Consider the following 13,320-nt stretch of genomic DNA (forward strand, 5'->3'; position numbering starts at 1 on the left):
CATTTTACGGAGTCGCAAAATCGGCACGGGTATGTGATAAATAAAATAAGTAAATTAATAAAAAATAAATTTGTATATATCTGTGGTTTTACGTGAATTTGTGATACAATAAGCACAATGTAAACAAAGTGGTATTTTTTACTTCGATACATAATACTTATAACTACTGCCGAAATGAAAAAAAAAAAAAAAAAAAAAAAAATATATATATATATATATATATATATATATATATATATATATTATATATATATATATATATATATATATATATCTTCTTGGAAACCGTAGCAGGACAACAAAAATGTAAACCATTTGAAAGACAAGTAAAATGGTTTCCTGCGGGGAACATTTTTAATGATATAAAGATATTTCATTTAACTATTTTCAACATTGTTTGGGGGGGGGGGGGATAAATAAACGTTTGTATCAGGAATATAGTTGACAATAATCGATCAATATAGAATAAGGTCTTTGGAAACTGGTGACCGTTGATGACCGGAGAAAGTCGAACATAAAACAATTATTTCTTTTTAAGAAAATGATTAAATAGGCCTACCATTTTATGAATAATTCCGAGCAAAAAAAAAAATAAATAAATAAAGCAAACACTCAAGTTTTCGCAGAAAATATCTCTATTTATTATGGCAGATGCCACTACGCATATTTTAATTTTGTAGATTTTCAGTATAAACAATTTATTGTTTGTAACATTTTGAGATACATATTAAAGAAACATTGATAATTTTCAAACACATCATTCAAGTTTTTCCACCTTAAACGGTAACATAATTATAGAACATTTTGAGATACATATTAAAGAAACATTGATAATTTTCAAACACATCATTCAAGTTGATCCACCTTAAACGGTAACATAATTATAGAAAATTAAAGATATCACGTAATAGTTTTTTGTTCTTAATAGGTGTAATTCTGACTTATTCCCTAGAGGATTATCCGTAACGTACCGGCAAACGGTATTTAGCCAGGTTTTCGAAAAGGTCAATTAACCAATCATTTACGGTTTACAGATCACATGCTCCTCCATGTACCGAAAACAGGTCACGTGCTCCTCCATGCCTCAAAAGTTAAACGCGTACCAATACCCTGCGGTCTCCAGACCGCAGGGAACAAAAATATTTTCTTTTAGTAATGGGTCTGTAAACAATAAAAATTTGTTTTTGAATGGGAAAAATGGTATCTAGCAAAAGAAAAAAAAACTGTTCTTTTCTATCCTATTCTATTCCGTTGCACGTGTTCATATTATTATAGATATTGCAGATTAGCGCGTTTCTTTTTATTTAGATACCGTGCACGTAAAAAAACCTACGAGGATTCGAAATTATTCATATTTTATCTCTTGCAATCACGTGATCCTTCCTGATAAGAGCACACAAACACTTTCATTTCTATTTGTAAACTTGATTAGAACAGAACATACGTAAGTTTACTTTCATACAAATATGTTGTCAGTGTCTTATAGGGTGAAGTGAAGTTCAGATTGTTCGTCATTTTAATTTGAAAGCCAAAAAATAGAGTAACACATGATTTTATAGAAGACATTTACATGATTTAACAATGTACAGATGTCAAATGGCTATGTTTTTTAAACACCCAAATCTTTGTGCGTAAAATCTAGAAATCTTGAAAATATGCAAACAGAAACAAGTTTACAACTGAACAGCAAGACCTCTCAGACATTTTTTAAAGCGAACTCAGGGAAATTGCATAGTTGCTTCATTTAGATAAACACTAGTTAAGTTTACTATATAAAACCGAAAAAAAATGAACTCTCCTTATACGAAGTTTTACGGAAAAGTCCGAACAGTTTCGACGAACACACCCCCTAAAGTGATTGGTTACATGCAAAACCCGCGCAATTATCTTTCGCCCTTTTTAACTTCGTTTGTGTTCTCTATACCCTATATATATTTGTGGGGTGGTTGGTATAATTTGATAATGAAACAACAAAAATACATTTTGAAGGTTATAGAAAACTATGGTCAGATTTTCAGGAGTCATTTCAATGCTGTATAGAAACTGCATTATTCTGAATCAAGATTGTCTCGACCGGAAGTGGTTACGAACAAATATTAAACTGCGTCCTTGACATGAGCTGCCAAGTTGTTTATATCTTTGATGGTCACTGAACTTAATTAAAAATTGTGAGGTTCATCCTTTTTGGTCCAGTTTCATAATATAACGTTGATTTTTTTTGTATTTAAAATTGTTAGATTCTGAGTACGACAATGCACCGTGTGTGTCAAATTTCGAAGCAAAGCAAATATTTGCTCTACACGCTCAACTCTTACCAGAGTAAACTGGTTTCGCTAAATGGCTATGGCAAAGGATCTCCAACTTTCCAGTGCAGACATAATTCAGGAGTCGTGGACAAGCTATTTCCTCCTCATCATGTTTTTGCAGATAGACATATAGGACCAAATAAAGATGAAAAGCAATCAATGCTGGAATTTCTTGGAGTGGAGGTATCATTTATCATAATAATTTGATGTTTATAGTTAAAATTATAGTTTAATCTTTCAAGACAAAGTATATGTAATGCAATGAGGTGGCACGATAGCTCAGTTGGTTAGACCACTGACTGTCACTCCTGAGGTTCCGGGTTCGATCCTGGGTAACACCCTTGGGATTTTTCAGAAACACTTTCAGTGTTTCCCACCTAACTAGAGGTTTACTGGTACGAAACCCAGGTAATCCTGGCATGTATCAGTGCTATACACTGGGCATGTAAAAGAACCAAGGAATCTATTCAATAAGAGCTAGGGACTGGTTCCCGGATTTCCTTGTATCTCATAGCTGTCTCTAGTGTCTGCTGAGGTAAGGACCCTACTGGAAATAAGTGCTTGCACTTTCGTAGGTTATCCTTGACCGCCCGGTCTAAAGAAAATCAATCAATCAATCAATGAATGACTGGATTTTTTATTGACTTGTGTAATGAAATAAAATTACATATTGACACGCTTTTAATTCTCACTTTTTACAGACAATGGAAGAAATGGTGTCTAAATCTGTCCCAGCAAACATCAGACTCAACAGAGAACTTAATATTGATGATGCAAAAGGTACTTAAGATTCTGGGTCATTAAGTGACACAACAGACAAATTGGATTTGATATTTTAGAATATGTCTTGTTTATAAGACAATGGAAGATAAAGGATATATCGTGGACTAACCAGTTCTCAAACCTCTAAGCATTCAAGAGGTCTTTTAATGTAAATAAAAATATATCTTTATAAAAATTCTTTACATATGTACACTTTAATCTTTATGTAACATTTCTGTAAAATTTGACTGAAATTCAACTATTAAAAAAGCTCTATTTCCATCTTGGAAAAGCACAACCCTCTGTTTTAAAACTAACATGGCCTCTTAAAATAAAGAACCTAATCTCAAACCCCTTCAAGTATCTCTAAAATTCTACTGTTTAGTTTAGCCAACAAAGTGATTGTTATATGCCTATCACATGACAATGAAGTACCCTACACGATGCAGTTACCTGCTTTAAGATATTTTTGTCTATAATATTCATTTTCACAAATAGTTAATGGTGTATTTATGGGACTTACAAAGGTAATAGCAATTTGTATGAAATTACGCTAAGTAATAAAATATGTTATGTAAATATTTGTTCCTATGCACTGTTTTCATTTGACATCAGCAGACATGTCTGTCAGAAACTAAGCTTTTATGCACACAAGTTCAGGACATCATAGTCACTTATAATAAAAATATAACAGCACATGAATGAAAGGTTTGAGAATGGGTTGGGTGTGAGATAAGGTACTTATACGATAAGGAGTTTTGTTCAAATGAATTAAGACTGCTAGCTGCCTCCATATCCAAGTCCACTTGTTTGCAGATGATACTGCAATATACAATGCTCTGACATCTGCAAATCAATCATTAACCCTCCAAAATGACCTTTATTGGTTAGAAAAGTGGGAGTTGGAGTGGGATATGAAATTTAACCCCTCCAAATGTCAAGTTATCCACATCACAAAAAGGACAGGTCCTTTAAATACCTAGGTAGTCAGTTCCAGTGGTAATTGCTTGGATGAGTTCGAACATGGGTCATTTTGGATGAAAAACTAGGTCTCAGGAGCTAAAAATAGAAAAATCTTGTTAACAATCTAGTGGCTACAGTTTTGATCAAAATATTCTTGAAAATGGTCTGAAAGTTTGTTTTGATGATTTCTAGGTCAAGTTTTAATATGGGTTACCCGGGGTCAAAAACTAGGGTTCACTACCCAAATATGGAAAAAAAACCTGTTAACACTCTGGTGGTCACATTTTTGATTCAATTGTCATCAGCCTTGGTCAGGATGCTTGTCTACATAATTGCTCAAATTAGTTCAAATATGGGACATCTCTGATGAAAAACTAGGAGCTGAAAAACATGTCTATATGAGATAAAAGGTTAAAGAGGATCTGTCATCATTATTGAAAATTGTTGAAAAAATAAGGGGATCACCATAATAGACTAGAATAGACACTAAGTGAGAAGCTCACAGAAGCAAAAAATATAATCATTTTGTAGTGGCTACTGTTGTAATCCAAATATCCTGGAAATTGGTCTGCAAGTTGGTTTTGATGATTTCTAGGTCATGTTCGAATATGGGTCACCTGGGATAAAAAACCAGGTTACACTGCCCAAATATGGAAAAACCTTGTTAACACTCTAGAGGTCACATTTGTGAATATTGTCTTCAAACTTGGTCTGGATGCTTGTCTAAGACATTGCACAGTTGAGGTTTGTGGGTCAGGGGAGCAATCTAGGGCCATTGTGGCCCTCTTGTCTTAAAATATTTTGACTCATCTGGAGGCATGTTGCTTTATAACAGAATGATAAGCAAAAGATTATTATGAAATATACTCAGAAATAAATTGAACATTGTATTTTTGTGCAATTCTTTGCCTGGTTTGATAATAATTGTTCTTGAAAAATAGAGCAGGAGAATGATTAGAAATTTACGCCTTAGCTATTTATCAAGACCAACATCAGTTTCAAATGAATAAGACCTTTTATCTAAAATTAAACACTGTTTCTAGTCGAGTAGTCCTGTATGTCAATAAAAAAAAAACAAGCTGAAGTCCTTTTATTAGTTTTAAGACATTTTGCAGACAGCTCAGCTCATTTTTTCTCTTGAGCTTCTCACTTAGTGTCTATTCTAGTCTATTATGGTGATCCCCTTATTTTTTCAACAATTTTCAATACTGATGACAGATCCTCTTTAACCTTTTATCTCATATAGACATGTTTTGACAGCTTTTAATTCCCCCCCCCCCTTTTTAGGCCTCAAGTAGTGAAAAAATGCCAAATTTAGGTGCTAAACACTGCTTTTCGTTCAAGAAATGTTGTTAAAAAAAGTGACTTTTTCGGCACCATTCCCTATCAAAAAGGTACATCAAGGTGGTGCCAGAAGAGGGATGTGCCTCCTTCTTTTAGGGGGTTTGAAGGGGGCAGCAGTCCCCCTCATCACCAAGACAATTTTGGACTTATGAAAGGCTAAAAATGGCCTCAGGTTGATCTTAAGGTAATGTGTAACCAATGCTGAAAAGGCTTTTACTCTATCTCAATCCATTTAGAAGCTGCACTTTGAAATCAGTTTTGATAGAAAAAAAACATTGCAAAAAGTGATTTTTTGCCATTTTGAGACGTCCCCTTGTTGCCATGGTAGCTGAAAATTTAAGATTGAGACTCATTTTGCTGTTACAAAGGCTATGGTCCAGTCAACATTTGTGCCAAGTTTGATCAGTATTGAAGCATTTTTTATAGTTTCATAGCAGTTAGAACTTGTAACAGGAGGCTTTTCAATGAAAACAGCCATTTTTCACAATATGCTCATGCAGTAAAAGGGTAATTATGCAAAGTTTAAGAAAATACTCTCTGCTTTTTAGCTCACTTGAGCTTGCTCAGGGTGAGCTTTTAGGATCGGTGAATGTCCGTCGTCCGTCCACAATTGCTTGTGAACACTCTAGCGGTCACATTTTTTAACCAATCATCATCAAACTTTGTCAGGATGCTTGTTTAGTCAATTGCTTGGATGAGTTCCAACATGGGTCATCTCTGATGAAAAACTAGGTCACAGGAGCTATAAATAGAAAAACCTTGTGAACACTCTAGCGGTCACATTTTTGAACCAATCATCATCAAACTTGGTCAGAATGCTTGTCTAGTCAATTGCTTGGATGAGTTCGAACATGGGTCATCTCTGATGAAAAACTAGGTCACAGGAGCTAAAAATAGAAAAACCTTGTGAACACTCTAGTGGTCACATTTTTGACCCAATCATCATCAAACTTGGTCAGGATGCTTCTCTAGTTGATAGCTCGGATGAGTTCGAACATGGGTCATCTCGGATGAAAAAGTAGGTCACCGGAGCTAAAAATAGAAAAACCTTGTTAACACTCTAGCGGTCACATTTTTGCATCAGTCATCATCAAACTTGGTCAAGATGCTTGTCTAGGTGAAAGCTCGGATGAGTTGGAACATGGGTCATCTCGGATGAAAAACTAGGTCACAGGAGCTAAAAATAGAAAAACCATGTTAATACTCTAGAGGTCACAATTTTGCCTCAATCATCATCAAACTTGGACAGGATGCTTGTCTAGGTGATAGCTCGGATAAGTTTGAACATGGGTCATCTCGGATGAAAAAGTAGGTCACCGGAGCTAAAAATAGAAAAACCTTGTTAACACTCGAGCGGTCACATTTTTGCATCAATCATCATCAAACTTGATCAAGATGCTTGTCTTGGTGATAGCTGGGATGAGTTCGAACATTGGTCATCTCGGATGAAAAACTAGGTAACAGGAGCTAAAAATAGAAAAACCTTGTTAACACTCTAGTGGTCAAAATTTTGACTCAATTGTCATCAAACTTGTCTAGGTCATTGCTGGGAATAAATTGAACATGGGTCATCTTGGATGAAAAAGTAGGTCACCGGAGCTAAAAATAGAAAAATCTTGTTAACACTCTAGTGGCTACTGTTGTGATCCAAATAGATGTTAATTGGTCTGAAAGTTTGTTTTGATGATTTCTAAGTCAAGTTCGAACATGGGTCATCTTTGATGAAAAACTAGGTCACACCGCCCAAATATGGAAAAACCTTGTTAACATTCTAGTGGTCACATTTTCGACTCAATTATCATCAAACTTGGTCAGGATGCTTGTCTAGGTAATTGCTTGGATGAGTTCGAAATCGCATGTGGAACTAGGTCACCGGAGCTAAAAATAGAAAAATCTTGTTAACACTCTAGTTGCTACTGTTTTGATCCAAGTATCCTGGAAATTGGTCTGAAAGTTTGTTCTGATGATTTCTAGGTCAAGTTTGAATATGTGTCACCTGGGTAAAAAACTAGGTCGCACTGCTCAAATATGGATAATCCTTGTTAACAAACTGTAGTGGTCACATTTTTGACTCACCTGTCATGAGACTTGGTCAGAATGCTTGTCTAGGTAATTGTTTGGATGAGATTGATAAGTCAGGTGAGCGATCTAGGGCCATCATGGCCCTCTTGTTTGAATTTTCCTTCTGGTGTAAAAAATTGTACTACATGTATTTCCAAAGATATCTTTAACATTGTGAAATTAAAAGCACTGTTACTTAAATATAATAAAAATACTGAATAGTGTCAGTGTCAACAGGTAAAAAGACAATTCTATACTTAATTTGGTCCCAGAATTGTACATAAGACGTTTTGACACGGTTGTGTTTGTGAATAGGTTTGTTATTCAGTACTACTTATCCTACATACATACTTAAACGGTAATCCTCTGTAAGTTATGGCTTACCTTCAAAGTAAATGCCATATCTTTAAATTTGTGTTTCATTTTTAATACAAATCTTTTTTCGTAGAAAATCCCCCAAAGATTTTAAATGATTAAAGCTGCTATTACATTATAATACTAAGTAGAAAAGACATTCTACATACATTTATCTGATAAATGTATATTCTGTTAAGTCTTACATGCATAGAACATGTACATGTAGTTAATACATGAGTTCAAGGTTGAAATATTTGTGTGGAATGTAAACAGCTCAATATTGCTTAAATTTTGAAATGTCAGTAGTCAATACCACAATTATGATTTTAATGATTATTTAAACAACAGTTATTATAGCTGTTTACAATCATCTTTCTGATAAGTTTACTTACAAAAGCCTAGGAGGTGGTAAAGATAGTTAAAAGAAATTCAGTAAATTTAGATTTTCTCACATCACACTTGTATCTTCTTTTTTTTTTAGCTCACCTGAGCTAGCTAGCTTGAAAATTACAATGTATAAAAATGTTGAACATAATGATGATGTGTTGTGCACATGAATCGGGTCCCTACTGCAAAGGTCAAGGTCACTTGTATTCCAATGTCTTGATATGAATATTTCATAAAAATGCAATGATGGTTGCATCCAGTCAACAATTCTGTCTTTCCTGTATGAATTTTGGAATAATCTGGCAGAAAATGTGTAAGACATGATGATGATGTGTCATGCTTAGGGGTCAGTTCAAAGGTCAAGGTCACACTTGTATGTCAAACATGATGATTGTGAATAGATTGTCTTTTGTGTATAGCTTTGACATTCAAAGACATTCATGTCTTTGAAATTATTATGCATGCATATGCTACTTAATAAGATGATTATGTAATAAACAACTCATATTTGAATGTTAAAAGATATGATTTGTAAGATATGATATTCAATGACATTTTTGTGATAAAAAATATGGTTCTTTAAAACAATTTGTGAGTTTGTAGCTTAGAGATCAAGGTCTAGGACTTTTTATAGGTTTATATTTCATAAAAGTGCATCGATTGTTATATCCAGTTATTAATTCTGTCATCCATGAGTGGATTTTGAAACAGTTAGGCATACTTTTTTGGCACATTAGGGAAACTTGTCACACTCAAACGCCAGGTCAACAGTTTAAAAGTTGAAGGTTACACTTGAATGTCATTTGTTTTAAGTTGGTCATATCTTTGTCATTCATTCATGGATGCTTTTTGAAATAATTATGCTCTTTGAAAATATAAAAAAGTATTTGTTTATGTTTTTGTATTCTTTTACCGTGTTGGTTAGAAACAAAACAAATCAATATTCAGTTTGCCATATTTGAATACATGTATGCAGTTTTTTTATAAAATTTACTAACAGTTGTTATCCTAACTTTTAATATTCCAATTCTGGTATATGAACTGATATTTTCAGCTCTGTATTGTTGAGCAACTCTCATTTGACATTGTTTATAAGATATATAGGAACACATTAAAGTCGTATTAACAAACAATATAAATGATTTCATTTAAATGTATGAATATATTTGTTGACTTTTATTCAGTGATATTGTATCATAAATGTACATGTATGAGAGCCATGCATACAGTGTAGTTCTGTACAAGCTAAAGCTGCAAAGTAGCCCTGAGCACATGAAGGTGCTTAAAATTCAGATTTGTTTGAGGACTCAAAAATTTTCTTCTCATTAGGGAAAAAACCATTCATGCTAAAAGGTCAACTAATACTTATAAGAAAAAAAATATTGCATTATGGTTTTTATTGTAAGTGCTCTTGAACTTTTGAATATCAGCTTGTTTACAAACAACAAAGATAACATTATATGATTTTACATTTTTACAAGTTGATTGTACAGGATGACTTATAATTTGATTGGTTTGCCTTTCCTTTCTGACAATATGATTATGCTAAAAACTGTTTACAGTGTTTTACATTTTATTATAAGTATATTTTATAATAAACTATATGATAATATATTCCTGCTATAAGTGTGGAGAAAATTTACATATGTTCATATATTTGATCATAATTCTGTACCATAAATTAAACACTTGTATTCTGTTCTTTTCATACATTACATGTCATTATGTATACAAGTAACTTGTAAACTGTTTTGTTTATGGCATGTAGCCGGTGTAGTAATAAAGCAATTGTTTCAATTGTAATTTACAAGGAAATAGTCATTTTCCAAAGCAGCAACATGACAATATGTTTTATAAAATGGTACTGATCAGTGATTTGTAATATCTACTTTTTTCAGGAGAGTATGAATTGTTGGAGAGGCTTTATAGTATGGCTAATAAGAACAAAATGTACCGAAGTTACATAGGTATCGGGTACTATAACACATATACACCTAACACTATCCTTCGGAACATGCTAGAAAATCCAGGATGGTAAGTTAATAACCTCATGTTTGAATAATGTTTAAGCTGTTTGTTGCACTATAAATTCTGAACTCCTTGAAAGACTTTAATCAAATTTTGCTTGAATTATCATTTTCAAATATAATGATAAATGGGCATACATAAAATTCTGTTCTCAATAATGATGAAGGTGTTCATCACATAGTTAAATAGTTGACCCTTCTGAAGAACTTAACTTAAAATGTTGACGACCAATAAAACTATATCAACTGAGTCATTTCCTTTACCCTTTCTGCACTGGTGTTGGTAATTTCAGCTTTATTCCATATAAGTTAGTTTGCTGTTACTCATTGTTAGTAATTTAATATTAAAACTCATTAATATATCAGTGGACAGTTCGAAATTCAAAGAAAGAAGAGTCTATTGTAACCATTCAGCATGTTTAATTTCAACAATAGATTGATTAATGTTTTTAGGACAACACAGTATACTCCGTACCAGGCAGAACTTGCACAAGGTCGACTCAACAGTCTTCTGAACTATCAGACTATGATATCAGATATGACGATGTTACCTGTTGCCAATGCTTCTCTATTAGACGAGGCCACAGCTGCAGCAGAAGCTATGGGAATGTGCTACAGGTATGTGGAGGCTTTGACATTGTATACATGGCCCACTTATTTAAGAGATCAATAGTCTTTTTATACGCCCGTTTGAAAAACGGGACGTATTATGGGAACGGGGCGGGCGGGCAGCGTCCAATTTTGTCCGGAGTATATCTCCTACATGTTTGGAGGGATTTTAATGAAACTTCATAGAAATGTTCACCACTATGAGGAGCAGTGTCGCTTACATGAACCAGGTCTCTAGGTCAAAGGTCAAGGTCACACTTAGAGCTCATTGAAAAATGCTTGTCCGGAGCAAAACTTCCACATGTATAGAGGGATTTCAATATTACTTGGCACAAATGTTCACCATTGTGAGGCGGAGTGTCGCGCGCAAGATTCAGGTCCTTGCGACCAAGGTCAAGGTCACACATAGAGGTCAAAGTTCAGATAAAAATATGAAAATGTGTATATGGACCATTTAGTCATCATTTATTGAGGGATTGTAACACAAATGGTCATTATCAAGACTATGGCTGTGATACATATAATTTAGGTCAATACATACAAGGTCAAGGTCACTAAAGATGATGAAATATCCAGATTTTGTCCGGAGCATATCTCCTATACGCATGGAGGGATTTTAATGAAATTTCATAGAAATGTTTACCATTATGAGAAGCCATGTCACGCACATGAACTAGGTCTCTAGGTCAAAGGTCAAGGTCACACTTAGAGCTCATTGAAAAACGCTTGTCCGGAGCAAAACTTCCACATACATAGAGGGATTTCAATATTACTTGGCACAAATGTTCACCATTGTGAGGCGGAGTGTCGCGCACAAAATTCAGGTCCCTGCAGCCAAGGTCAAGGTCACACATAGAGGTCAAAGTTTAGATAAAAATATGAAGATGTGTATAGGGACGATTTAATCATCATTTATTGAGGGATTGTAACACAAATGGTCATTATCATGACTACGGCAGTGACACATGTACTTTAGGTCAATATATGCAAGGTCAAGGTCACTAAAGATGGTGAAATATCCAGATTTTGTCTGGAGCATATCTCCTACATGTATGGAAGAATTTTTATAATACTTTATGGAAATGTTCACCACCATGATATGTATTGCTCCATGCATGATCCAGGTCAAAGGTCAAGGTCACACTTAGAGCTTATTGAAAAACGCTTGTCCGGAGCAAAACTTCTACATTCATAGGGGGATTTCAATATAACTTGGCATAAATGTTCACCATTGTGAGGCTGAGTGTCGCACGCAAAATTCAGATCCCTGCGACCAAAGTCAAGGTTACACATAGAGGTCAAAGTTCAGATAAAAATTTGAAGATGTGTATAGGGACCATTTAGTCATCATTTATTGATGGATTGTAGCACAAATGGTAACTATCATGACTACAGGTGTGACACATTTAAGTTAGGTTAATATTTGCAAGGTCAAGGTCACTGGAGATGATTAAATATCCAGATGTTGTCCAGAGCATATTTTCTACATGCATGGAGGAATTTTAATGTTACTTTATAGAATTGTTCACCACCATGAGACGAACCAAGTCTCTAGGTCAAAGGTGAAGGTCACAGTTAGAGCTCATAGAAAAACGCTTGTCTGGAGCAAAACTTCTACATGCATAGAGGGATTTCAATATAATTTGGCACAAATGTTCATCATTGTGAGGCTGAGTGCCGTGCATAAAATTCAGGTCCCTGCGACCAAGGTCAAGGTCACACATCCTGTGCATATCTTCCCTACTGATTTGTTTTAAGGTTCATTTAAAAACACAGTGCCAAGAATAAAAACTTGCTTGCTAGATAACACTTATCCATAATGCCCCCATCTCCATCTAAAGCTTTCGTAAACAGGCGTATTTTGTGACTATGGCACCCTTGTTAATCAATTATTTTCTTTAATTCACTGAAATGTTGTTATATTGGTAAAAATGGGAAAGGCAAATTTTAAGTTTATGCCATTAATATATAAATTGATTTTAATTATTTTGTTATAGACTAAAAGGTGACATAAAGTTAATATTTCTTCAATGGCAAAAAAGACAAATTTCACTATCTTGAAAATATAAAAATTCAAAATATTTTTTTTCTATTTTATCCTACACTTTTTTCCTGTGTAACTTGTGTAAACTTTCTTTGTACATCATAGATGATGCTATTAGTTTCTGATGCTGAAGTATTTATGAATATATATGTTTATAATACTTCAAAATTTACTGATTGGATCATTTGAGCTTCCCTAACCCTGTTATTGAGATAAAATATACATTGGCTCAAAATTAATGTCTTCTTCAGCTGTTTATAGTAAACTTGTACTCTCAGGTTGAATGTATCTTTTACAGACACAACAAACGCAGAAAGTTTTTCATAGATAGAAGATGTCATCCCCAAAGTATAGGAGTGGTTGAGACAAGAGCTAGGTATTTTTACATGTTATTGTACATCATTATTGTTCATTATACAGAAATATATGTCATACTAAACTTGTGTAGGATTTAAACTTT

At 34.0% G+C, this 13,320-nt stretch overlaps 1 protein-coding gene across 1 annotated transcript in view; it reads left to right on the top strand.

The window, feature by feature from the left end:
* Positions 1-2,087: 2,087 nt before the first annotated feature.
* LOC132750706 (glycine dehydrogenase (decarboxylating), mitochondrial-like) overlaps positions 2,088-13,320 on the top strand; it is a 34,626-nt gene continuing 23,393 nt past the window's right edge. The window contains exons 1-5 of the mRNA XM_060740735.1: positions 2,088-2,489; positions 3,008-3,086; positions 10,079-10,214; positions 10,661-10,825; positions 13,159-13,236. Coding sequence (XP_060596718.1) covers positions 2,253-2,489; positions 3,008-3,086; positions 10,079-10,214; positions 10,661-10,825; positions 13,159-13,236 — 695 coding nt within the window. The 5' untranslated portion in view covers positions 2,088-2,252. The remainder of the gene's footprint in view (positions 2,490-3,007; positions 3,087-10,078; positions 10,215-10,660; positions 10,826-13,158; positions 13,237-13,320) is intronic.

The sequence above is a fragment of the Ruditapes philippinarum genome, unplaced genomic scaffold, assembly GCF_026571515.1.
Source record: "Ruditapes philippinarum isolate M1 unplaced genomic scaffold, ASM2657151v2 ctg9819_1_1_1_1, whole genome shotgun sequence".
In the NCBI taxonomy this organism is placed as follows: domain Eukaryota; kingdom Metazoa; phylum Mollusca; class Bivalvia; order Venerida; family Veneridae; genus Ruditapes; species Ruditapes philippinarum.